At 39.4% G+C, this 27,656-nt stretch overlaps 2 protein-coding genes across 2 annotated transcripts; one reads left to right on the top strand and one right to left on the bottom strand.

The window, feature by feature from the left end:
• The first annotated feature begins 11,641 nt into the window (after positions 1–11,641).
• Positions 11,642–12,766, top strand: LOC114277527 (senescence-specific cysteine protease SAG39). Its single transcript, XM_028219427.2, has 2 exons — positions 11,642–12,077; positions 12,174–12,766. The coding sequence occupies exons 1-2, from the start codon at positions 11,642–11,644 to the stop codon at positions 12,764–12,766; spliced, it is 1,029 nt and encodes a 342-aa protein (XP_028075228.2).
• Positions 12,767–24,428: 11,662 nt separating this feature from the next.
• On the bottom strand, positions 24,429–27,266 carry LOC114301573 (uncharacterized). Its single transcript, XM_028246518.2, has one exon. The coding sequence runs from the start codon at positions 27,264–27,266 to the stop codon at positions 24,429–24,431; it is 2,838 nt and encodes a 945-aa protein (XP_028102319.2).
• Positions 27,267–27,656: the final 390 nt, after the last annotated feature.

The following is a 27,656-nucleotide window of genomic DNA, read 5'->3' as shown; positions in this document are numbered from 1 at the left end:
TTAACATGATGCTCTCTCAAGAGGCCAAAAATGGTCCATTTCAAGGACAACAAGGGGAGGGGGTGGCCCTCTCCTTTTAGAGACTTCAAAGCACCATCTCCACCACTGAAATCCCTCAAGATTTCAGTGGTGAAGAGGCCCAAACACCAAAGTCCCGAAACTAGCACAAAATAGCACAAAATGAGGCCTTTCAAGGCCTAAGAGGGGTCAAACACCCTCAAACCACAAAATACCCTTAATAAACAATCAAGAGGGCTAAAAAAAAGAACTTTTTTGTATTATACACTAAGCTCAAAAACGATTTTAAGATAGGTAAAAACAAGATGCAAAAATGGGGGAAAAAGGGGTAAGATTCTTACCCTTGAAGACCTCTTCAACAATGGTGACCTTGTTGCTTCCTTAGGCTCCAAACCAGTCAAGAACCTCAAGAACAAGCCCTTAGAACCTTAGTTTCAAGAGGAAGGTGAAACACTAGGTGCTTGTGTGCAATAGTATGGACTAAAACACACACAAGAGTAATATAGAGATAGGATGTGTATGCAACTCAAACCCTAAAACCAGAGCTTGGTCTGTATTTTTCTCTCTCTATAATGTCTAAATCTCCCAACCCTAAGGCCAAGAGACAAGGCTTCTCTTTATAGAAGCTTATTGTCTTGTAAAGCTTACAAGACAAGTTTCCAAGAGAGAGATCCCTCCATACACGTGTATGGAGGGGAGCCAAAAGCAAGACAGCTGTCTTAAAATATCTGCAAAAGCAGATGCACAGTAGTCGGCCGGCCAAAAATGTCATTTTGGAAAAAAAGAGTGCCGGCCGGCAATAAATAGTGCCGACCTGCAACAAATAGTGCCGATGGCAGCAAAAACCAGCCGATGACCTCTAGCCACTGCCGGTGGTGTGTGGGGATGTCTCACAAGGCATTCCCTGCCCCTCCAAGGCAAAACACAAGTTTGGTGCAAAACCAGACACTAAACAGTCGAGTTCGGGGATCCTGAGGCAGGGCGCGCGAGCCGAGACCTCCGGGAACTCCAAACAAACACAAACATGGATAATCACCAAGTGTTCAAACGGTGACGTCCAAGTCTTGAGGACGGTCAAAAATGGGGTGTCTATAGAGCGAAGCTCAGTGAATAATAATACTTAAATGATTCAATGTATAAATCTGAATTATAACGTATACAGGTGTAGAAATCATATTCTGTAAGTATTTTCAGAACGGCCTTCGGCCCGTCAGATTTTACAGATTGGCCTTAGGCCCAACAGATTTCACAGATTGGCCTCAGGCCCAGATATCAACAGAATAAACTAGTCTCAGAGCCATACAGATGTTCACAGATTTTCCCAAACGTTCACATAAGTTACCACAGTTGACTTGCGATTAACAGAGTGCTAATAATAATAATCATTAGCGATAAGTAAAGTGTACTACTACAGTACTATTACTCACAGTGTTGTGGTGGAGCGGCAGTGGCTTCCGGTACGCGCCCTACATACACACGCAGTTCAGGAATTAGTCCATTTCTTTCTTTAAACAATATCTAATTCGTTTCGCTTCGAATGAATTTACAAATATTGTAAAGGCATCAAATACAGATTTTAATAACATGAAAGGGTTAAACACGTAAAACGGAGCAGACAGAATTTTCCAGCATGGGCCACATGTGCGGTTGTAAGCCCCATACGTGCGGCAGTGGTTCCCGCACGTGCGACTGTGAGGTCCGGCACGTGCCTTTTTTCCAGTAGCTTTAGTCCCAAAATCCCCTGTTTTCCGCACGTGCAGCGATTCTGCCCTGTTTTGCAGTCTGAAATTCAAGCAACATCCCAACTTTGATAAGCACTTACAAGGCTTAAAATAGGTCCATTTATTGCAAGAATATGGTTTAAGAATCATGTAAATAAGAATCACAAACATATATCAATCTGAATATGAATTCTGAATATGAATTAGATCTTTAATTCCTTGAAACTCATAAACATAACTCAATTCCATGATATTTCCAACTTCCTCACACACACACACATATATATATATAGCCATTTGTTCACATAGATGAGCTCAAACTTAATAATTGAAGAAATAAGATGTAGTTCTCTCTAAATAGTTCCAGTTAAGTTAAAACAACCAAATGATAAGATTATCTTGCCAATTAGTCAACATACATACACAAGATCTCAATCACAAACCCTAGGTGGTATGAATAGAAGGGAATTCTTACTCAACTCCAAGCAAAAGGTTGGACAAGGTGAACTAAACTTACCTTGATCTTAATTCTCTCAAATTCTTCTCAAGTTCCAACTTGTTTGATGAAACTCTCTTCTTGATCCTTTCTCTCTACTCTCACCACTCTCTCTCAAGAGATATTTGTGTGAAAGCTTCTAAGTCAAATGTTCAAAGAAACATATAGATATAGCAAGGTTGAATAGGATGAAATTTAATCAGTTTAATCATTCCAAATCAAAATTTCACAGAAAATCATATTATGATCTAAAAATCATGTTGATCTCAAATATAAAATCAATTTTAGTTTATTAAGCTTCTAAGGCTTTCAATTTCTGATCCAACCATTATAATTGTAATAGATATTTCTCTTATTAGACAGATATGAACCTATATTCATAAAATTCACTTAATTAAACTTAAGTTCAAATGAAATTTCACCATAAGCATATAAATGCACAGAATCGGGGACTAAAAGCATACCAGAAAACATGTACGAGGGTCGGGTTATTACAATGGTACAACATGTAAGTACGTCTTTCATGTTAGAAAGAAAGTAAAACATGGAACTATATGAAATATTCATATAAATTACTAAAGAAAGATGTTATTGTGCATGCCATAAGGATGGTGCATTGCATTGTTTGCGTGTGTGGCCTGGGTAGTTGACTGTGTGGTGCAATTGTAGTGCTTTTTGTACTTTCTTATTAAACTTATGTGAAGATGATGTGACATAAACCAGTCCAGGATGGCAAAGGTAACATGGAAAACGGTCAGAACCATCATAGTGACATGGCACAATAGTGAGCAAAACAATTAGTATACTTGGTTGTCATCGGGTGTGTACAATCATTACACTCATTTGGTGTGAGTTCATCAGATCCACACCGTAAAAATGTTGATCTAATGACCATATATCAATTTGAGCTAATGAGGTGTGATCGAGGGTTTATCTCTCCAAACAAGTTTTCAATTTTACTTGTTTTTACAACTAATCATTTCTTGTCAGCTTGATTATTAGTGTCTTGATATGCTTGATCGTATTAAGAGTATTCTAATCTATCTTCGTTTACGCAGAAACATAGACAAATTATTAGATCTTGCTTCATTGTGTATAGGAGACAAATTTATTGTATTCCGAAGTATAATATCTGGTGGGGCAAATATTATCTTTAGAAAAGTAACATTAAATACAAAGTTGATTACCACATTTGAAAGGCTAAATATTTTTCTACATTTTTGCATAGGCGTCAAATTATAACCTTTTAAATGTTTCTGAGCAAATGAGTAGATAGGATATGAAAAAAACTAACATAAAACTATCTCACAATTTTTAAATTCTCTTATATTTTAAACTCATATTTTTAAATGCCATGTCACAACACAATAAAAAATTGACTCGTTATATTTTATTAATGGGTAAATTACACTTTGCACCAAATTTCACTTTGGACCCTACACATGAAATCATGACAGTCAACCCCCTGCACTTCTGGTCAAATCCCACTTTGGTCCCTGCAAATGAAATTGTGACAGTCAACTCCCTATACTTTTAGTCAAATCTCACTTTGGTCCCTGTATAAGTGTCAATGTCCCATTTCTGTTACTTAATTATTTAAATATTTAGCATAATTTACTCATGTGATAAGAATGTGACTACGACATGAGGGTAAAAAAGGAAAATCATCTAGATTTTTTAGCAATATACACTTTATTCCAAATTTTGCATCAAAATATGGCCGTATTAGGGTAAAACAAAATGCAAATTGTGAATAATTAAGAAAATGAACTAGGGTTTTGCATAAATTAGAATCACGAAACTCTATTTTTACGGTAACACAGTCTTCTATCTATTCATCTTTCTTTCTCTTTGATTTCTTTGTCACATTTTATTTTTTAATTTTATTTCAAAAGCTCTACTTTCTTGCCTTTTCGTCCTAATTTTTGCCATATGAACATACATGTATATATATTGTATTATATAACTCTCGTGTGCTTATCACGTAGGACAAAGTGTATTGATGGCAAACATGGATGATTTTTCTCTTTCACCCTCATTTCGTAGTCACATTTTTATCATATGATTTTATTTTGTTAAAGATTTAAAAATGAAGTAACAGAAAAGGGACATTGACACTTGTGTAGGGACTAAAGTGGCTTTGAGTAAAAGTACAGAGGGTTGACTATCACGATTTCATGTGTAGGGACCAAAGTGGGATTAGAAGTACAGGGGGTTGACTGTCATGATTTCGTGTATAGGGGGCCAAAGTGAGATTTGATGCAAAGTGTAAGGGTGCAAATTGTAATTTACCCTTTATTAATTTTTTGAAGATGATAGCATTTTTATTGATAAAATAATTTATTTTTATTTTTTTTTGGATAAAAGATTCTCATTATACAACAATTTATATTCAAATTAAATTATATAAACACATAATATTTATAATTATACGATTCCTATAAAACTCTAATATTGTTATGTAGAGAATCTCACCAAAAAAAAAAAAAAAACTCAACCACATCAACCACGAGACCAAGATTTACCTAATTTAGTCTAAGCCTATATCAAGCAACAATCATAAAGATAATGATTTCACTAAATCAAAGAGAAAAATGCTTGTCACCCAAAATTCAATTTCCCTCACTAAATCAAAAATATCAACACACAAATCTCAAAACATCGAAATTTCAACAAAAAGACACCAGAGAAACAAGTCTCAGACAGAGACACCAAATGATCTAATAAAAGTAATATTTAATGTAGTGTTGGATATTATATATTTCTAAGGTTGATCGCTTTGTAACACCAGCCTTTCTCTTAGCTGTTAATTTCATGATTAATCTGAATTATGCATTTATCTGTGCATTTTATGCTTATTTATGTGTCATGTGTATCATGTTTGTTAACAGATATGCTCATTTATGAAAAAGACCTGTCTGATTCATTAAATTGTAAGGTTATGAATTAACTAGTGAACTAGATAGTTAGAGCCTAATTCACCTTAATTAGATAAGGAAAAGGTCTAGCTAACACTTAATGGAGAAAAGAAGAGAGGAAGGTAAAGGAGAAAAGGAGAATTTGAAGCAACTTCATCAAATTAACACATTACGGTAAAAGTTCTTCCTAAATTCTTGCATGAGAGTGAATTTTCATCTTGAACTCATGGGATTGAGGAAGAGAGTGAGGAGTTGAGTAACATATGTTGTGTTATAACCCTAATAGGAGGAATTCTTCCATATCCTTCATGAATGGCATTACTCAAGTTCATTTACTTGGTCCTGCATGGATTTAAGTTAAATTTCGTTGGAACAAAGAATTTTCATGTGCATAGGTTTTGTTTTCTCTTTAATTTTGAAGTTGATGAAATTGTGAAACTTAAGTTTGAATTAAATTCTATCTTTGGTTTGAACTTGGAAATTATTTATACACTATGTTTGTTAATTTTTGGCCCTTAATTTGATCGAATTTGGGTGTGATTTTTGATGGATTGAACCTTTAAAAACAGAGCAAAAATTCAGTTCTGGAACACCTAGAACTACACGTGAGGAGAGCACTGGCACACGTGTGGTGGGTAGGCCCACACATGCGGGTAACAAGGGAGGTACTGGGGATATTCTGCATAAAAAGCACCTGGTGGCGCATATGCGACGCACGTGCGGAGAGGGTCCCTCACATGCGGCCAAGGAGCTTCGCACGTGCGGCTGTTTGGCAGCCTCTGTTTCACTTTTCCACTTCGTTTACCCCACTCTCGGGCCTCCGTTAGCATGATTTGCATCCGTAATTGATGTCCATTTACACTGCATGAGCATTTAACGAGAGTGGAAGACATTTAGATCAATCAGATCCTAAGTAATAGAACTAATTAATTGGTTGTATGGAAAATTAAGTGTGCTACGCTTGTATCTTTCTGTGTAGGTCAAACACCACGTTCTAGTCACCTGCATCACGGAACCAACTGTGAGTAACACTGTTGTAAAGATATGTTTAATTTAACGTGCCTTTTCCCTGTTTTAAAATTATGCTTCATTCTGATATGGTTTCCTATATTTATGAATGATGATTCTATTTTTGCTTACACTGTTTATCGTGGCATCCTTAGCATTTGTTCACATGATTACAGGGATCTCTGTCAATTCCAATTCATGGAACTCCTGTTTGCCACAGTAATGGCCATCACATCTGATCTTCGGTCTCTGTGACTGTCTGTTCAGTTTTTTAGACCGCCTGTGTTTAGTGCTTTTGGGTGTACCAAGTATTACGTTATGCTTTTTATCTGTAGTAAGAGCCTGCTCAGTATGTCATTTGCTTTACATTATGATCATCATTCAGAACTCTTTTACACAGTTGTTATTCACTGGGCTTTAGCTCACGTTTTTATGTATATGTAGGTAATCCAGTTCAGGAGGGGATGTAACGATGACAACCTTGCCTCCATTTTGGTCAAGCTACCTTTTGCGCCTCTCGTCGTGGTTCCTATTTGTCGGAGCACTAGTTGACCCAGTGATTACCCTTTTGGCACTCCCATACATGTTATGGCCGATTGTCATTAGTGTTATAATTGTTGTTGATGGGAATGACTTATCTCTTTTGGTTGTGTTGTATTATAAGAAACTTGTAATACCTGGTGGTACATATATATATGGCTTTGTCCTATGTCTCATGTAAGGTTACAGCTCGTTGGACGTTTTTCTTTCTTATGCATTAACTTCCGCTAGCCCCGTTCTTTTGATTTGCTTAATTAGGTCTTTGGTAATTATAGATTACTGGCCGATTACGATACTAAACCCATAGAAGCGGGTTTGGGTCGTGACACGCTTTGTAATTAAGCCAGTACATGATATAGGTAAACATGTTAATGAATTTATTATATAAAAGTAATATTTGATTATGGTTCTCAAAAAAAGTTCCTAAGCAAAAGAGAAAGAGAAAAAATACCTTAAATTCTCTAACTCACCAAGAACAAGAGAAAAATCTCAATAAAACAAAACTTTAAAAAAGCTTTCAAAAATCTATGGAAGACTATCGAAACAAGACCTCTAAGATGCCGCCGAGGATGCCAAAACTCCACCAAAATGTAAAGTAAACCGTCAAGTAAAGATTCGCGAACAAGATCTATTAAAAATTGATGAAGAAGCATCTTCTAAAACCAACAAATGCATATCGACTAAAACCATGCCTGAGATCTACAAACATTGACGAATATAGATCCGCCAAAATTGACGAATAAAGAACTTCTAAGACCAACGAATACATCTCAAACACACACAAATACATCTACAAACATCATAAAGGCAGTTGCATATAGTTCTGGCTTGTATACATAAAGCATATAAAATCACAATAATATTATGATAGAGCATTTTTTTTTTACTGCATTTTGTTTATCATATAAATGATTAACATTACATTTGTTTAATACTTCCCATCACTCATGTCTATTTTCAATATAGTGGTCACAATTTAGATGCTAAATTAATTGAAATTTACAAACATAATTTTTATATATAAAACTCAATAAGGATAATGTGATAGTGGCATTCGGCATTGTTTAGAAAGTAAGATTAGGAGTGAAAATAGCCTAACAACATAAAAAAGCAAAAACGCATATAGAGACAAAACTGAATCACGTGCCTTGGGCAGAACTGCCACCACAAATCTTGAAATGTCAATTTTGCCCATATAAGCATTGAATAAGGGCGATTTAGTCATTTGTCATCACAACATCATGTCAAACATATTTTTTAGGGAAATTATTCAATACTCCCGGAGCACCACGTGTCCATACTCCAAACCAATCACCAATTAGTTAGCCCCATGTTGTCCCCCCATCTCCAACATAAATCGTGGGCCCTTGTCTCTTTCCACCAATCAAAACATTATGGAGCACCACGTGTCCATACTCCGGGAGTACTGAATAATCACCCTATTTTTTAATACAACAATTTAATAAAAAAGTCAATTTATTTTTCCAAACACAAAAATTAAAATAACTTATTAAAATAATTAAATAACCAAAAAACAACAAAAGTAACCTATTCCCAAACGGATTGGACAATTTTGTACAAAAGTTATATATGTCATTATCCAAATTAAAAATGATAAAATTTATATAATTATATAACATTATTAATAAATACATGTCATAACTATAATGAACGCACAAGGCAACAATGAAAATGGTTATATTATATAAATGGAATTGCAACGCCATAACTTCAAAATAAATAAATAATAATAATAATAATAATTATGGGACACTAAAATTCCAGCATGTATGCATATAATGCTTAACAACATGGATGGTATGGGAGATGTCAATTTAATGATCAATGGCGGTGAAAAATTAAATCAACCATAATGATGTAATAATTATAGACTATTAATTTTTAATTTTGACAATATATAGCAGCATTATGAAATGCAATACAGAATGGTGAGGATTTAAATTAATTATAAAACTAGAAGAAGAAAGAAAGGTCTCTCTGAAAGTTTTGGAATTCGAATATATGTCTCTCAAATTTTTACGTATTTTTTAATTTGATCCTAAACTTCGTATAATATCAATTTGTCCCTACACTTTTGAAATTTTGATTAATTTGACGCCTGCCATCGCATTCTGTTTATGATCAAACGAAATTTGCTAATGTGGCCCAAAATTTCATTTGAAATTTCATTTTATCTTTCAAACTATACTCTTAAAAATCAATTAGCCCTCCAAATATATAAAATAAAAAAAAAATAAATTTAAATATTTAATAAATAATTTTTATCTTAATAATGAAAAAAATTAAAATTTTAAATAATACATACTTTGCAAAAAAATAATAAAAAAATATAGAAATTCTCATTTATAATTATCTTGAGACTGTGAAGTATGGGTACTTCGACAAACATGTATCTGAACTGGGTATTTGCTGACGTATAGTATTTCTGCATACATATTGGCTACACAAAACACATACTCAAATTTGTTCTTTTTAATTTTGGACGCACCCAGACATACCTAGTATATACCCCAAGCTATGTCATATCTTAATCGAAACAATATTTTCTTATACTACAGAGATAAAATTTATTTTACTAGACTTATTTTTCATTTTTAATTTTATACTTAACATGATTTAAAACTAAGTTATGGTTTGTAAATTATTTAATATAATTGCATTTAATTTTGGTTTATTTTATACTTGTATTGTTGGCATTAAATGTCAATTGTACGTTGGATCTTAACTAATTAAATCCTTTAATTAATTTTTGTAATACTCCAAATTAAAAATAAATATTTTTTTACAAACGTATCAAGTCGTACTCATATCCTTTTTTTTTTTTGAATTTTACAGTATCAACGTATCTGTATCGTACCAGTACCAATACTCATACCTGTACATGTGCTTCATATGTCTCAAATTATCTCGAGTCAATCCTAGAAAAACTTATTGAGGCGAAAATTTCTTAGCTACTCTATATGTGTGGGTGCGCACAATAGTAACTAGTTTATTCCCCAAATTAATTTCAATAGAATTGATCAAGTAATAGTAATTTCAAAATTGAGTAGAAAAAAACTTTAAAATTCAATTGCTATTTAAAGAATACTCAACAGAATTAACACTCAATTTTTATTTTAAATTAATTTTTTTTCATTTTTGAGGTAAAAAATTATTAATGAAATATTAATTTTTTTTAAAATATTTGGGGGCTAATTGATTTTTAAGATATAGTTTAGAAGATAAAATGAAATTCCAAATGAAATTAAGTGTCACATTAACAAGTTTTGTTTGATTATAGATGGAATGTGACAGTAAGAGTTAAATTGATCAAAATTTCAAATGTTTTGAGAATAAATTGATATTATACTAAATCTATGAATTACATTGAAAAACCGGTGAAAATTTGGGAAACAAAATAACATTTCCTCTCCAAATCATCAGTAGTGCACACTCTGTAGTGCAATTTATAGTGCTTTAAAATAAAGGAGTAGAGTAAAAAACTCATTTTTTGTCTTTATTCAGGTCTTCAACTGAAGTCGGAATGAAGACACCAAAACGACAACGTTTTAAACTTTGAATCTCAACGTAGTTTTTTTTTTTTTTTGTTGACATAACGTGTTATTATTCAAAGCACTATAGATTGCACTGCAAGAATGCATTACAGAGGATGAGCAATATAGCTTCTTTATTGGTTGTTAACTTGTTATCCATCTAACCATGCAAAAGGGAGAAGGGTTTCACAGCAACACCACAAAGACGTCTCTTGACATCACCATCTTGTTGCATCCCAAGTAGGGGTTTTAAAAAGGAAATGAAAAAATCGAAAGAAATGCAAAAAAAAAAAAAAGAAAAAAAGAATGCGCTTATATTTCATTGACATTTTCCTCGCTTTTTTTTTTCTTTTCTAAATTTCTATCCAAATTCATGATCTAAATATAGCCTAATGGAATTGTCACCTGCCTCTTTCATTGCCCTGCAAGTTCAAAACTGGTTGAAACGGGTTCCATGGCCAACAACTGTTCATGTCAAAACATGTCCAAGAAAGAAAGAAAAATGAAATTGCTGCTCTGTGTCACAGCTACAAAACACAAGAAAATACAAGGTATACAACAAACTAAATGGATTTCATATTTAAGAACCAAAAAGAGAGACAAAGGCAGTTTGTGTTTATTTAATTGATAAAAGAGTGTACCTTCTTACGTTGCATTAGGGAGACCAAAATTGGCACAACCTTGATTAGTTTATTAACTTTAGCGTGACATTACCATCCGTTTGTTTGGATGAAAAATATTTTTTAAAAAATATTTTTTTGTATTTTCTTGTGTTGGTATAATAGTAAATGAAAGTCAACGGAAAACATTTTTCATGATCAACAAAAAAAAAACCTATACGAGTAGAAAATATTTTCTACTTTTAAAAAGTTGAAAACGTTTTCCGGATTAAAATCTTATCAATATCACCACACTACCACCGCCACTCTCACCTCCGCCACCACACCACCATCACCACAGCCATTGGCATTATCACCGTCTCTATCTCCGCTGCCGCCGCTCCACCACCATGCCACCACCTCCACCTCCATCTTTGTTTTACCACCACCACTACCAAACATAGAAAAATGTTTTCTATTTCTGGAAAAAAAATTCAGTAAAAAATATTTTCTATTTGAAAATGTTTTCTGCCTAAACAAACGAAGTGTAAAAAAAATCTTACATTCAATCAAGCTGCGTTCACGGTACTGGGCTTTGGTTGTCTATGTCATCACAATTTGCCGGGGAAACTGGGGACTTGGACCTTTCCTTTCACATTGAGCCGGAGTTGTAATTCTATAGAGGCAGATCATCAAGGGAGCATATCATCTACTCTATATAAAACTTAACTCACCAGGATTTAAGAATATCTACCAATTCACATAGCCTTTCCAAAACATCTTCAAAATGGCTTTGACACTACAAAGAAAATTTATCCTCTCAACCTTGTTAGTTTTGGGGCTTTGGGCTTCACAAGCCATGTCGCGCACACTATATGAAGCATCCATGTCTGAGAGACATGAGCAATGGATGGCCGATCATGGGCGTGTCTACAAGGACAATGCAGAGAAAGAGATGCGCTTCAAGATATTCAACGACAATGTGCAATTCATAGAATCTTTCAACAGTGCCGGGAATCGACCTTACAAACTGAGCATCAATCAGTTTGCAGATTTAACTAATGAAGAGTTCCAGGCCTCTCGTAATGGATACAAGATCCCCTCCCACCCAAGGCTATCCAACACAACACCATTTAGGTATGAAAACGTGACTGCAGTGCCAACCAGCATGGACTGGAGGAAGAAGGGAGCTGTCACTCCCATAAAGGATCAAGGTCAATGTGGTAAGTAAAAAAATCCACTTTTCTCAAACTCATGATTTAGTGCAACTACTCCAATCAATTTCTTCATTTATCTCACTTGTGCTCTTTAATCAATAGGAAGTTGTTGGGCATTTTCAACAATAGCTGCCACTGAAGGGATCACTCAACTCACAACTGGTAAGTTGATCTCACTGTCTGAGCAAGAACTGGTGGACTGTGACAGGAGTGGTCAAGATGCAGGCTGTGAGGGTGGTTACATGGAGGGTGGCTTTGCATTTATTGTACAAAACAAAGGCATTGCCACTGAAACGATTTATCCATACTCAGCAACTGATGGAACTTGCAACACTAAGAAGGAAGCTTCCCATGCAGCAAAGATTGGCGGCTATGAAAATGTGCCTGCCAACAGTGAGAGTGCACTATTAAAGGCTGTGGCTAACCAACCCATTTCAGTTTCTATTGATGCCGGTGGAGCTTCCTTCCAGTTTTACTCGAGCGGGATTTTCACAGGAGATTGTGGGACTGATCTAGATCATGGTGTCACTGCAGTTGGATACGGGACAACTGCTGATGGCACCAAGTATTGGTTAGTCAAGAATTCATGGGGTACTAGCTGGGGTGAGGAGGGGTACATTAGAATGCAAAGAGACATGGCGGCTAAGGAAGGCCTCTGTGGCATCGCCATGGATTCTTCCTATCCAACAGCTTAGAACCTAGAAGTAGCAAACAAAGGGTGAATCTTCATCTCGAGTTTGCACTTTGATCTCAGCCAATTGTTATATACCTAAGCATGTGGTGTGTTACTTTTTCTTGTCCTGTAAATATGTGTGATTCAAGCAGATCTATGTATCTAAAATATTAAACTTTATTAATGAAACTGCAATGTACTTTTGGTTTATTCCTCGGTAATCGTAGTCCCTTCCCATATTTGCTTTCTTATGGTAAAATTGAAGTCTTACCACCCCAGTGGATTAGCAATGTTTTCTAAATGGAGTCCCCAACTTCTTGACTTGGAAAAACTAGAATGCTAAATGCTATACATTAAAACCATAGTTGCCTAAAGTGAAAGTAGAAATACTAGAATGGGATCATCAAATGTGTTTCAAAAAATATCAATAAAATCGGGAAGCTATAAGTGGTATGAAATAAGATAGAAATCTATAAGAGAACTTCTTTTGATTGACAAGTCAAGGGACCCGAAAGTCTTTTTGTTGGGGTAATGCAACCTAAGCCGCTTGGTGGCCCGTGTGAGAGAAACTTACAATCACTTTAGATAAATTAATATGCAATATTAGAAACTTTCATGATAAAGTAAAATATTTATGCTAAACAACAATTAGAGGAATCAAGGGTACTTGCACATTACTTTCAGGAAGGAAAAAAAGAAAAAGAAAAAAAAAACACTAAGAATTCACATCACAATGGAAGATGCGTGTTCTACATATACTCAATTCTCTCGAGCATTTAAGTGTGCTCCTCATTTATGGCTTAAAAAATCAAATATCCGTAAATCAGTGGCTCTAATGCTTGTAAAAAATGTATTATTGCCAGCTTGACAATTTTAAGGATGTGAGCTTCTCAAGCTGTGTCCAACACATTGCATGAAGCTTCCAAGGTTAAGAAACGTGAGCAACTGATGGCTCATTATGGATGGGTGTACGAGGATAATGCAGAGCAAAGAAGGGATTTTAAGATATTCCAGGACCATGTAGAGCTCATAGAATCATTCAAAACTGCCTTGAATCGATTCAGAGATTTGACTAATGCAGAATTCCAGGCATCTCATAATGTCTACTAGGTTCCCTTCCATCCACACTCTTGAATTTTGGCTCATTATCCACTCCCAAATTGGTTTTGATTTGAAGTGTTCTCTTTCCTATTGACTAGGATTGTAAGAATACTTATTTGACTTGTTTTAGATGTTTCCTTATTAATTTTGGATTGGATTATAAGGAAATCAAATTAATTTGGGAACTAGAATCCCATTCTAGTTGGGTTTGGGTTTAATTATCTTGGGTAGAATTTCTTTACTACAAATATGGGTGGGTTATATTTCATATGTTGGAATACTACTTGGGTTTTAGAGCATTCGTTTTCTTTGTTCTTAGTGGAACCAGTTTGTTTGATTTGTTCGTGGATGTAGGTGTGGGTGAGAAGTGTGGTTAGAGGTAGTCCGGGAAGATGGCGGGCACTTCAATGGCCTGAGATCACCGGAGGTGGAGAGGAGGAGGTCAAGGCAAGCTTGGAGAGGGAGAGGTTGGCAGTGATAGACCTTTTGAACACTAATGTAAAGTATGAGAGAGTGTTTTAGCATGAGACTTGGTTGTATTGCTGTTGTTATGCCTCGCTGCATATACGATATGTTATATAGGCCGCTGGAGTATTGGAGCCCAAGCAAATTGTTAGACAGGTGGCTCGTTCTCCTCAACTCTGCAAGAAGTGATATAAGCCCTTCTGCCGTCTGTGGCTTGCCGGCAGGCGGAGAGCAACGTTTCGTGGCAGGCAGAAAGTAACGTTTCGTATATGCATCGGATGACATGAACGTAAGGTCATTGTTGCCTCTTCTCTAAGCCTAGTCGAGATAGAGTTGTCTTAGCAAGAAGACAACTATCTCGACGATCCCATGACCTCAGCCGCCAGTCCAGTATCCTCTGATGATCCCGAGCAGTGGTGCCTGGGTCCTGCTCCCAACCCAGGCATCCAAGTAGATAAGTGGGCCAGGGCCCACCTTAGTGTTTAAGAGAGCCAAGGGCTCGCTTCCAAGTGACCAAGTAGGAGAATGGGCCGCGGGCTCAGCTTAATGTTTAAGAGAGGGGCTCGCTTCTGAGCGATCAAGTAAAAGAATAGGCCGCAGGCCTATCTCAATGTTTAGGAGAGCCATTGTTTATCAATCCAAGTACAAGTGAGCCGGGGGCTGATTGTATTGTTGTTTGGCCTTAGAGCTAAGTATGAAGGACCATGGGCCCTGCGGGGCCATGGTGCTGCCTGTTGCAGGGCTCTTCATATCTAGATATATTTGGGCTTGTATATATGCTCCCGCTTAGGCTAAGCATATAGTTTTGGTTGCCTTGGCACATGGCGCCTATAGGGCTCGCCATGTATCAAACATACGACATGCCAGACGTGGTGCCTTATTGGTCTGCCACGTAGGTGGGGTTTTGGTGATGTGGAACCTGTAGGGCTTGCCACGTATTGAGCTTGATACAAGTACCCACAATAATGCCCCCCTGTACAGATGCTCTTATAGCTGATGAGAGTATTTGTACATGACTATGTTAAAAAGTTTTGAAAAATATTAACTCATGCAGACAAGTATTCAGATGGAGCCGTCTAAAATTAAGCTTTTGATATAATGGGGGCATTTGGATTGCTCATGGAGAGTTTACATTTTAAATTTCATCCGGTGCGAGCCGGCCGGATAAAGATGTGGGCTTGTTGGGCGATGGCTTGATTCTGGGGAATTTCCACTACTTCACAGGAGATTTCGGCTTCATTCCATAGGCACCAGATTCCGCCTCTCACCCTTTCCATACCGCTAGGAGGGGGGGCAATGGTCTTGGTGTTAGGAAAGCCCATGATTTGGCTCATGAACTGGGCCTCGCTTCCTTCTTTTTTTGTGTTTGTGATGATGACGAGGTGGAAGCGTCTGCTAGAGTGTAGGTGCATGTAGTGTTGGAGGAAGTTGGGGCGAGCGACACCCTCAGTGTTGAAGAAGAGGATGTTAAGTGGAATGTTGAGTGGGATATTTGGCTGGGCACTACGGAAAACGCTCTTTTCTCCTATGTCGAGATCTGCAAGGCTCTCTATGTCCCATCCAAGTCCCAAATCTTCATCTAGGTTTACCAATGGCGCTGACATGATGGAGATGTGGTGGTCTAAATCTCTCTCTGTCGGTCTTTGTGAGAGGATGTTGATACGGATCCTCTCGAAATGTGGGACTAAAACCTGATTTGCCTGGCAGGTGGATCCCTGGAGAGTGAGGTTGATTTCTTGGGTTAGCAAAAACCAAGTATGGGACAGTGGTATTGTGTAAAGTTCTGGAATGGTTAGTGCCTTGTACCATCCTCTTATTTTACCCCGGAATTCTTCCGGCACCTCTACTACTGTATGAGCAGATATTGGGTGTTGGATCCAAGGGGATTCGAATAGTTGATCTTCGAATTGCCATGGAGGCATGGAGAGCATCTTTCGAAAAAACTCACACACAGGGCGGCGGTGAGTAGGAGTGGAGCTCGAAACTTTAGAGCTGGAGCTTGAAGCTCTATAGCTTGGGCCTCTTGGGTTTGGAGCCTTGTTCACCGGCCGCCAAACGGTGTTATCTCGGTGCCTCTGGCCGCCGGAAGCCATTTAGAGAGGATGGGTTGAAAGGAGAGTGTTAGCAATTAGATATGAATTTGCTCGCGTTTTTTTTGTCTGTTGTTGTCCTGCATTTGTGCTCTCTTATAAAGACGGGGAAGAGGGGGTGAATTCATTGTCTTTTGCAGCTTTTTGTTGAGAAAGAACGATTTATGGAGACTCATCAATTGGACTTATAGGTTTAGAGCAGACTACTAATAGTAGCTGATTTGGAGCTGCTTGGTAGCGTGCGATAGCTTGAGCGTTTTGTTTGAAGAGTCTAAGGTTGTTGCAGTCTACTTTTAATATTTGTAACAGGCAAAGAGAATTTTTGATTGGTTTAAAGATTTTCCTTGGGAAGGTACAACCTCAGTACATATATAAAATCTTTTTTTTTTTTTTTAACTTCTCGCCCTGCTTGAACGTTGCATTATTGCCACGTAAAAGATTGTGTATATTTTGGGTATAGCTTGAACTTGTTGGAACTATTCCCAAAAGTGAGCTTGTCGTTTTAGAAAAATAAGGACTTTATATATACAGATATATATAGATATATATACATTTTTATTTTTATTTTTTATTTTTTTATTTTTTATTATTTTTTTTGAATCAGGATCTCTGTTTGTTCCTTTTACCCATTGTACAGAAGGGTGTGTGATGGATTTGGTTACCCGTAGCTGGGTTTCTTATACCATTAAGGGAGGGGCTAGGCAAGTTTGTGTTTGGGTAGACTTTTCTGTTCTCTTTCTAAAAAACCTAGAATTCAACTTAGTGGGAAAGACTAGAGAATCCAGAATACAGTTGGGAGAGGAAGGTTGACAGCTACGAAGGAGGGAAAGGGTTGCCGCCGGCGAGCTCCAAAGTGAGACCCGACAGCGTTTGTGTGGTACGAAGGCATCACGGCTTTTCTCCCACCGTTGTTACGGGATCGAATGGTGAGGGGCTAGATTTTTGTGTAGTTGGTTGCAGGTTGGGGAACCAAACTTCGAAGTCGCGAAAGGGAAAAGGGACGAGTCGGGCAGGGAGATAGAGGAGGGAAGAAAAGTGCTGTGTCGTGGATGGGCTGCGAAGCAATCGGTTGGGCTATCGGAAGTTGAGTTCTAATGCTGCTAGGGCTGGATTCTGTTTGGGACTTGATCGAAGAACCTGTGTGTGAGCCATCGGTAGAAAGGGCTGGGTTCGATCTTGTGTGATTCGGTAAAGTTGGGTTTCTAAGGGAAATTGCTATGGGTGAATCCTGAGCAACGAACCAGGAAGGGGAGGAAGAAGATCCGCGAGCACTCGCGTAGCTCATCGCGATTGGCGCTGCTGCGGGCTTGAAGTATGTGTATTTCTCAGTGGAATTTGATGTATGGTTTCATATATAGACTCATATATATATATATATGGTGTTGTTTTGTGGAAAATAGGAGGCTTTTTGAAAAACAGAGGTGAGCCACGAAATAAAAATAAAATTATTGTTTTGTTATTTATTTATTTATTATTATTTTTTTGTATTTTTATTTATTTATTATTTATTTATTTAGCAAAAGGCAGATCAAAAAAAAAAAGTTGCGTTTTGGAGAATTGGAGAGGTCTATAATAAAATGTTAATTAGGTAAAAAGAGAAAATGTTGGAAAGTAATTAATAACGAATAATGGAGAAGTGTATGCTGAATAAAAAAGAATTGTTAGAATAAATATCAGAGAGCTATTTGGCAAAATTTTAGTATTGTATTGCGAGTTATGGAGTTTTATTGTTTTATGATTTATAGGTTGTAAACAGAAAAGCTAAACCGAGGGAAGCTCTAAAAGAATTTGGAGAAATATAAAAATAAGGTAAATAAATGAAATAATGAAGGGGCGATTTAATTTAATTTAATTTAATTTAATTTTATTTTATTTTTAAATTGATGAGGTAATAGAGGACTGTAAATAAAAGGGAGCTATAAAGATGAAGCCCATGAAACAAATTCGGGAAGTATAAGAAAATGAGGCGAGGGAGGAAAAAAAAAAAAAGTAATTAAATAATTTTTTTTTTTTTTAAAAAAAAGATTTTCGTGAAAGAAAGATGAAGTGAGGGGGGATTTGGTTATGCGAGGGAAATGGGCTATCCCAAAATATGGGTTTTGTTATGCGAGGGAGAGAGGCTATCTCAAAATATGATTTTTTTTTTTTTTTTGGATGGAAGAGTTATGCGAGGGGAAGGGGCTAACCAACATATGGGTTTGGTTATGCGAGGGAGAGAGGCTATCTCAAATTTTTTTTTATTTTTTATTTATTTATTTATTTATTTATTTTTTTGGGGGGAAGGGTTATGCGAGGGGAAGGGGCTAAACAACATATGGGTTTTGTTATGTGAGGGAGAGGCTATCTCAAAATATGATTTTTTTTTTTTTTTTTTTGGGAAGGGTTATGGAAGGAGCTTATGGGAAGGGTTATGCGAGGGGAAGGGGCTAAACAACATATGGGTTTTGTTATGCGAGGGAGAGAGGCTATCTCAAAATATGATTTTTTTTTTTTTTTTTTTTTTGAAGAGTTATGCGAGGGGAAGGGGCTAACCAACATATGGGTTTGGTTATGCGAGGGAGAGAGGCTATCTCAAAAAAAAAAATTTTTTTTTTTTTGGGGGGGGAAGGGTTATGCGAGGGGAAGGGGCTAAACAACATATGGGTTTTGTTATGCGAGGGAGAGAGGCTATCTCAAAATATGATTTTTTTTTTTTTTTTTGGTGGGGGGGGGAAGGGTTATGCGAGGGGAAGGGGCTAAACAACATATGGGTTTTGTTATGCGAGGGAGAGAGGCTATCTCAAAATATGATTTTTTTTTTTTTGGATGGAAGAGTTATGCGAGGGGAAAGGGCTAACCAACATATGGGTTTGGTTATGCGAGGGAGAGAGGCTATCTCAAATTTTTTTTTTTTTTTTTTTTTTTTTTTTGGGGGGGGGGGAGGGGAAGGGTCATGCGAGGGGAAGGGGCTAAACAACATATGGGTTTTGTTATGCGAGGGAGAGAGGCTATCTCAAAATATGATTTTTTTTTTTTATGTTATTTTATTTTTGGATGGGAAGAGTTATGCGAGGGGAAGGGGCTATCCAACATATGGGTTTTGTGATGCGAGGGGAGGAGATCATTTTCAAAATATGAGTTTTGTGTTTAACTCAAATTTTTATTTTATTTTATTTTTTTAAACAAAAGAATTTTTGGTGAAATAAAGAAAATTGAAGCGAGGGGGAAGTGGTGCGAGGGGAAGAGGGGAAGAGGCCGAACTTTCTTTTTTTTTTTAAAAAAAAAAAAAGAATTTTTGGTGAAATAAAGAAAATTGAAGCGAGGGAGAAGTGGTGCGGGGGAAGAGGCCGAACTTTTTTTTTTTTTTAAAATGCACCTCAAAAGTGAATGACATTTCTGATTTGTGAATCTTGTGTTGATGCAGGAAAGGCGAGCTTTTGTGATATGGCTAAAGTAAAAGGGGGAAGTGTTGTGTCCCGTCGCTGCCCGCAACAATCACTAGTAGGTTCTTCTAGCATTTCCAAGTCAAAAGAGAGTAAATCCAAGAAGAATCTTTTTAAGGCCAAGAAGGACACGGATCCTCCAAACGTCCCTCCAGTGGAATATTGGTGTAGGGCACCTTTCTTTGGTGCCATGGATTTGTTTTGGGCGAGGGTGGATTTATTTGATGATAATGGCGGTCTCCCGACTGATTCGACTGATTTCCTTCTTGGTGGGGTTGAGCCAGAAAAAGGGGTTGAAGCTTTTGTTCCTTCAGAGTCTATCGTACGTTTTCATGTGGAGAGGGGCACTTATCTGTATTCTTTTCCATCTTTTGAGGATTATACGGGGCCTAAAGATGACTTTGATGTCTGGAGCGCAGCTATCTTTCGTCATCCCTCATATTGTGAGGTGCTTGTTGGAGCTAAGATTGCTACTGCTATTTCTCAGTGTATGCGAATTAGACGGGAGCCATCTTGGCTGGAGTTCGCATTGTCACGTTGGAGTTCAAGTTCTCATACTTTTATTGCACAGTGGGGCGAGACGACCCCTACTCTAGAGGATGTAGTTGTTTTGACGGGGTTAGAGCATCTTGGATCGGCGAACCCTAGCGTAGGAAGTTTGTCCCTTAGCCAGATGGCTATTGTTGGGAGATTGGAGGAGGCCGTGGCACCGGCAGGGAAGTTATTAACTCGTTATCAAAATAAAGTGTTAGTAACATCTCGATCACGAAAATGCCCAAACAACACTTTCGGGGGATGGCTTCGGTACTGGTTTCGAGATCTTAGCCATCAGGTGCAAGGAAATGCGGAGGATGGATTCATAGGTCCAGGGATGGAAGGGGACAAGTGGGGGAGTATTGAGCATTTAGCTGCTTTCATTACATATTGGTTGTCGCGGTATGTCTTGATGGGTAAACCCCAAGACGGTATTTGCCATGAGCTTTTTCCTCTTGCTGCCATTCTTGCTTCCGGCCGTCCGATTCCGTTGGCTCCTTTATTTCTGGGGGGGCTGTATAGGAGGTTAGATATGTATCAGGAGGGTGTTGATCGTTCCAAAGGACGATACGATGTTACCAGCTTCCTCCCTACTACCTTTCTGCAGTTGTTTTTGTATGAGAGATTTCCTAGCTTGGCCCTTATGCCAAAGGTGTTTTCCATTGAAGAAAGTCAGCCGCGTTCTGCTAGGTGGGCTGAGGGATGTGTACAGGGGAGTTTGGCCAGCATTTTTGATTTTGAGGACAAGTTTGTTGCTCGTCCTTATGTTATGCCAGTTTGTGAAGTATCTTCCATCGTTGCCTACCGCCTAGATGATTGCGAGCTTGTTCTCGAGCCGGGTGTGTCTTATTTGGGGGATGCGGATTCAGCGATGGTTCTTAGCACCGTTTCTGGGTATTTACCTTATTTTCTGGATGGCACATACGGTGTGGTGGCCTATCATCCTTTGAGGGTTGCTCGACAGTTTGGTTTGGACCAAGGGGTTCCTCAACATCTTCCTTCTCCTGCGCCTTCGGCCGCCGACTGTATGCAATTATATGTATACTCTTTTCTTTCAGAAGAATTAAGGCGTCGGGGGCGAGTTGTGCTAGCAAGTAAGGGTAGAATTGGCGGAACCACCCCTAGTTGGAGGAAGTATTGGAGATGCAATCTTGCATTATTTCGGGCTTTTTTGAGTAGTGATCTTGATCCTGTCCATGTTGAGCTTATTCCGTCTGATGACCCTGAGTTATGTATGGCTCGCGGAGATCGGGGCTTGTCAGCTGCAGATAGGGGGGAACTCAGCCCATTGGCTCATTTATCTAAGGTGACTATTGCTTTGGAACAATCCCAGATAGTTTCTCCTGACCGACCATCTAGTGCCAAGCGTAAAAGGCCACCCCCTTCCTCCGTTCTTGTTCCAGTGCCTGGGAGAGTACCTCCACAGATTAGAGGTATAGGTCCGCCTACTAAAACCAGGATTGCCCGCCAAGCGAGGGGTTGCTCGATTGACACTATTGATTCGTCACAGGTAAACTCATATCTTGTACTTTGGAATTATTTGTGAGTTTGTGGCGTTTCCAATACGTTTGTATTAAAATACTTGTGTTGTTTGCAGGGGTCGGCTGGTGCGTGTCAAATGAAATTGGCACGGCATAAAGTCTTGCCCATAGGTGCTGAGGACGATGTAGAAAATTCAGAGGATGATGAAGAGGGTTCGGATCAGAGTCTTGAGGTTATGGGGGCGAGAGATGATGTTGAAGACGATGTTGAAGACGATGTTGGATGTGATATGGTTAGTGCTAGGCCTTCTTTGTTGGATACATCAAGTTCTAGGGATGCATTGGTTCCTTTGCGGGGCAAGATTGGAGGTGGTGTCCCTATTGCTCGCTTGTTTGAAGGTGGTTGTAATTTTTCACATAGCGATGTGCTTAGCTCACGAGTTGGAGGTGCCAGTACATCCGTGAGCTTGTCATGCGGCATAGGCTCTTCTGCGCCCATTTCTTTACATGCTTCTACGACCTCTGCAGGCCTAGAGAGTAATGTGCCCATCATTCCTTCGGGCTCCGAAGTTGGAATCAACTCGCCTATTGTTTCAGTTGGTGCAAACTTGGGTGGTGTGCTCGTACGCGAGTTGTTTGGCTTCATTCAGAAAGGTGCTAGTGATATTGGGGGTAGCCTTCAAAGACCATCACTGCCAGCTATTGATGGAGATTATTCCCTCATTCATGCTACTGATGGAGATTTTTCTCCTATTCATCTTCCCCGTGGCAGTGTGGTTCTTAAAGGGATCGATGGGAAGGAAAAGCTATTGGATCCAGCTGTGTTGTTTGCCGGGGTCAAAGCAGAGTTACTTCCTCGACTGCTCTTTGTTCTTCATTATAAACCGACCACTTTCATGCACTTGGGTAGCTGTTATCTCCGGACTTATTTTTTGGATGGTTTTGGAGAATTCCTTAAGGAGCTTTACAAGTTATCCCCAGAGACAGCTTCTTTTGATGAGGTGTTGGCCCAACGTGCTGTTTTGGGCGAATTTCGAGATGGCCGTATTAACAGATTGGAGGTGGGTTGGTTGGATGATTGGTTATCCCTTCTTGAATCCAAGGTCAGGAGGAAGATGATTGAGGCTGAGCTAGGCGAGGTAGACAAGGCTTTGGTTGTTGTTGTACGAGTGGAGGAGGAACGTAAGCTATCTTTTGAACGAGCACAGAAAGCTTTGAATGAAGCAGAATTGGTGTCTTCTAGCTTGAGAGAAAAGAAAGCGATTCTTGAAGCAAGATTTGAGGGTGAAGAAGAAGAAGATCAAGCTTCCAGAGTCTTGACTTAGTTGGATCATAGTTTTGTAGCATATGATAACTTTATAGCATATGATAGCTTTATAGCCTAAAACTTTTTTTGTATGTTGGAGATTTGGGCCTCCCTTTCTTTTTTTGTAATTGAAAATCTTCAACTACTTAATGGAGCTGACTTTCGAGTTAAAGCATCATTTTTTATTATTTGTGATTATAGTTAGAATAAGTGTGAAAAAGGACGATATTCATTGAAGAAGCCCAAATAATACATCTTGGTGTATTACATTATACAGTAATGTGTAATTTCTAAGGATAGTAAGCCTTCAGCCATTTCGCATTGATAGGGCTTAAGAGGGTTTGAGAATCAGGCTCAGAAATTCTGTAATAGCCATTTTCATTGACTTCCCTTACTACAAAAGGACCCTGCCATTTGGGTGTGAACTTGTGAGTTGATGTTCCCCTCATGACGTGAGGTGCAGCCCGCAACACTAAATCACCTTCTTGGAACTGTCTTGGATGTACCAGAGTATCATAAGCTTTAGCTATACGGCTCTGGTAAACTCTAAGATTAGTCTGGGCCTTGTCGCTTCTTTCATCAAGGACTTCCAGCTCTGACGGCCTGGAGTACGGGCTAGTTCCGTTTCGGAGGGCCATACGAGCTGATGGTATGGCAATTTCTACTGGAAGGACGGCTTCCGTGCCATATACCAACGAAAATGGGGTCATTTGAGTTGGTCTTCTTTTGGATGTTCTGTATGCCCAGAGCGCCATTGGAAGCACATGTGCCCAGTCCCTTTGATAATCCTTGAGAGTCCTTGAAAGGATTCTAAGGAGTGTTTTGTTCGTTGCTTCAGCTTGTCCATTCCCTTGGGGATAGTAAGGCGTTGATTTATGGTGTGTGATATCGTAGGAGGCTAAGAGTTTCCCCACTTGGCGGTTGACAAAAGGGGTCCCATTATCCGACAAGATTACTCTAGGAATACCAAAACGACATATAATGAATTCTCGAATGAAATTGGAGACAGCGGCTCCTGTTGCCTTCTTCAGGGGGATGGCTTCTACCCACTTAGTATAAGTCTCTGTGGCTGCTACGATCCATATGTGTCCCTTTGACGGTAGAGAGATGGGGCCAATAAGATCCATAGCCCATGTGTGGAAAGGCCATGGTGAGCTCGAACTATGCAGATCAGTGGCTGGTGCGTGAATAAGGTTACCATGGACTTGACAAGGTTTACAGCGTTTGGCATATATTTTGGCGTCCGCTTCCATGGTGGGCCAATAATACCTATATGCAAAAGATGTTAGAATAGCTTGGCTCCGCCTTGGTGCTCCGACCCATGAGCAAGTTCTAAAACTTTATGGATTTCTGCTCCCGATAAGCAGCGTAAAGGCTTCCCGTCAAAGCCACGCCTGCAAAGTTGCCCTTCGTGCAAAAAGAATTTCGAAGCTCGCTTCTTAATTATTGCTACTGCAGAACGATTTGGCGGCAATGATGCTTCTTTGAGGTAATCTATATACACCTGACGCCAATCGGAGGTGATTTCTGCGAAATTACATTCAGCTTTTGGAGGGAATTCCTGGTATTTGGTGCACTTTCCCTGAAGGTCGTTTGCTTCTTTGGCCATAGTAGGCCAATAATATCCCTGTCGTTGTAGCCTCCTGTAGAGGCTCACGTCTCCTGTTCCGCAAGAACGGTTGTGAACCCCTTCTAGCTTAGACTTGGCTTCGGTAAAGTCGATGCATCGTGCTAACAGACTCCCAGGCCCTCTGTAATAAAGGACTCCTTGGTAAATCGTGAAGTGTTTGATTTCGCACAAAGGTAGTTTACCTGAGGGGGTGCGAAGCTCATTGATGATTGGGGCTCTCCAATCGGCGGGTTCTTTTTCAGGAAAAATAGTTGTTACCGAGCACGGCATGGAGCGCTTCAGAACTTCTATCTTAGTTGATTCTTCGGCGAATTCTACTTTAGAAGCCAAGGTAGCAAGGGCGTCTGGGTGTCGATTGTTGGAACGAGGGGCGTGTTCTATCCTTACCGTGTCAAATTTGTCTGTCAACCTTTGGACAATGGTTCTATATGAGGCTAAAGGGGGCTCTTTGATAGCATAGTCTCCATTGGTCTGCTTGACCACCAAATTAGAGTCGCCTTTGATGCATAGGAGACTTACTCCTAGGTCGAGTGCTGCCATAAGCCCTAATATCAAGGCTTCGTATTCTGCCTCATTGTTAGAGCATTTAAAATCCAGTTTATATGAAAAATTGACTTCAGTTTGATTTGGAGAAATAAGGACTATTCCATCTCCTCCCCCTTTAGAGGTGGACGATCCATCGAAACTCAAACTCCATTCTCCTTCGATGTTTACTTCAGCTGCTTGGAACTCATCACCTGGCAATTCATCCGAAGGCGGTTCATGTTCTCCACTAGGGAAGTGAGCTAAGAGGTCGGCAAGCGCTTGACTCTTGATGGCCTTGGGAGCTTCACAAGTGATGTCGTATTCTGCTAATGATAGGAGCCAGCGAGCTGGCCTGCCGGAGAGCGCTGGTCTAGTGAGGAGAAAGCGGATAGGATCACTCCTGGTCATGAGATGGATGGGATAAGAAAGAAGGTAATGGCGGAGCTTTTTGGCTGCGAACACTAGGGCGAGGCAGCGTCGTTCAATGGGGGAATATCGGACCTCAGCCCCTTGGATGACTCTGCTTATGTAATACACAGGCCGTTCAAGTCCGTCAATTTCCTGGGCGAGCAGAGCGCTGACTGATTTCGGCGTGGAAGTGATATAGAGGAGTAAGGGCCTCGCCAGCTGAGGAGGAGCCATGGAGAGAGGGGATGTTAAAGCTGATTTCACTCCTTCGAATGCTTGTTGGTGTTCCTCATTCCAAATGAACCTGACATCCTTCTTCAGTAATGAATTGAAGGGTTGTGTTATTTCGGCCATAGCTGGGATGAACCGTCTCAAGTAGGATGCCTGACCAAGGAAGGTTCTCAACTCGTCTAGACTAGTTGGTCGTGGCATATTTTTGATGGCGGCGACCTTTGCTGGGTCGGGGTCTATCCCATGGCGATGACCGATACAGCCAAGGAACTTGCCGGCAGTGACTCCGAATGCGCACTTAAGCGGGTTCATTCTGAGTCTGTATTTCTTACAACGTTCAAAAACTCTTTGGAGGTCTTTGAGGTGACTAGTCTCCTCTTTGGATTTCACCACCAAATCATCAATGTAACATTCCAAGGACTTGTGCAACATATCATGAAAAATGGCTGTCATAGCTCTCTGGTATGTTGCTCCTGCATTTTTCAGTCCAAAAGGCATTACAGTATAGAAAAAGCTACCTATAAGAGTGCGAAATGCTGTCTTTGGGGCATCCTCTGGAGCCATCTTGATCTGGTTGTAGCCGCTGAAGCCATCCATGAATGAGAACATATGATGACCCACCGCTGAATCAATCAAGGTGTCTATGTTTGGGAGTGGGAACTCATCTTTGGGGCAAGATTTGTTTAGATCTCTGAAATCGACGCACACTCGAATTTGACCATTCTTTTTGATAACTGGGACGATACTAGAAAGCCAGGTGGGATGTTGGATGGGTTTGATAAACCCTGCTCCAAGCAGCTTCACCACTTCGTCCTTGATGTTGACCTCCACCTCGGGCTTATAAAATCTTACTCCTTGCTTGACTGGGCGAGCCAGGGGGATGACGTTCAGACGGTGCATGGTAACATCTTTGTCTAATCCTGGCATTTCTTCATATGTCCATGCGAAAACGTCCGAATATTTTCTGATCAACTCGATGAGGGGCCCCCTTTGTTCTGCTGGGAGATCTTTGCAAATGAAGATAGGACGCCTGGGTTCTCCTTCAGAGGCGATGTCGATTTCTTCCAGTTCTTGTTTTTGGGGCCTAGGACCATCCTGTAAACACTCCGGAGCCGATCGGACTTCTTGCAATCCATCTTGCTTGGCAGAGACTTGGTTAGGAGATGAAATGGCTGCCTTGAGGGGTTTAACTTTTGAGCCTTTGGCTCCATCTAAACGAGTTACCGCAGGACAATGGGATTTGTCAGAGTGTTTATCCGTTGCTGGGAAAGCCACAACTTTTTTTCTCTTTCTGCTCTTCTTGTCTCTACTTTTTTTCTTCTTTTCCATTAGCGAGCGTTGGGCCAGCGCAGACAAGGTGTAACAATAGTGATCTTCTCCACTTAGTTCACGATGGACAATTGCTACGTCGTCTAGCTGGGGGTCGGCATTGGTAACATTTGCCAACCCCTCGCACCGTCATAAACGGTATATCACTCTACCATCTTTTGTTTGAATCCTGGTGACTCTAGGGAGCTTTCTTGAGGGCTCTGATTTGGTGAACGTCTTTCTGCGAGGTGGTGATGAACCTTCTTCAGAGAAGTCATCCCAGTCAGGTACAGGAGTTCCTCGGAGTGGCAGGGGAGGTTCGTCTTCGTCGACATGATTGTAAAATACTGCATCTGCCATGTGGGCTTCATCAACTCGAAAAGGCTTTTGAGAGCCAGCTACGGCTACTAC

This window comes from Camellia sinensis, chromosome 15, assembly GCF_055761805.1.
Source record: "Camellia sinensis isolate YWXY chromosome 15, ASM5576180v1, whole genome shotgun sequence".
In the NCBI taxonomy this organism is placed as follows: domain Eukaryota; kingdom Viridiplantae; phylum Streptophyta; class Magnoliopsida; order Ericales; family Theaceae; genus Camellia; species Camellia sinensis.
This window is presented reverse-complemented; position numbering and strand designations above follow the sequence as displayed.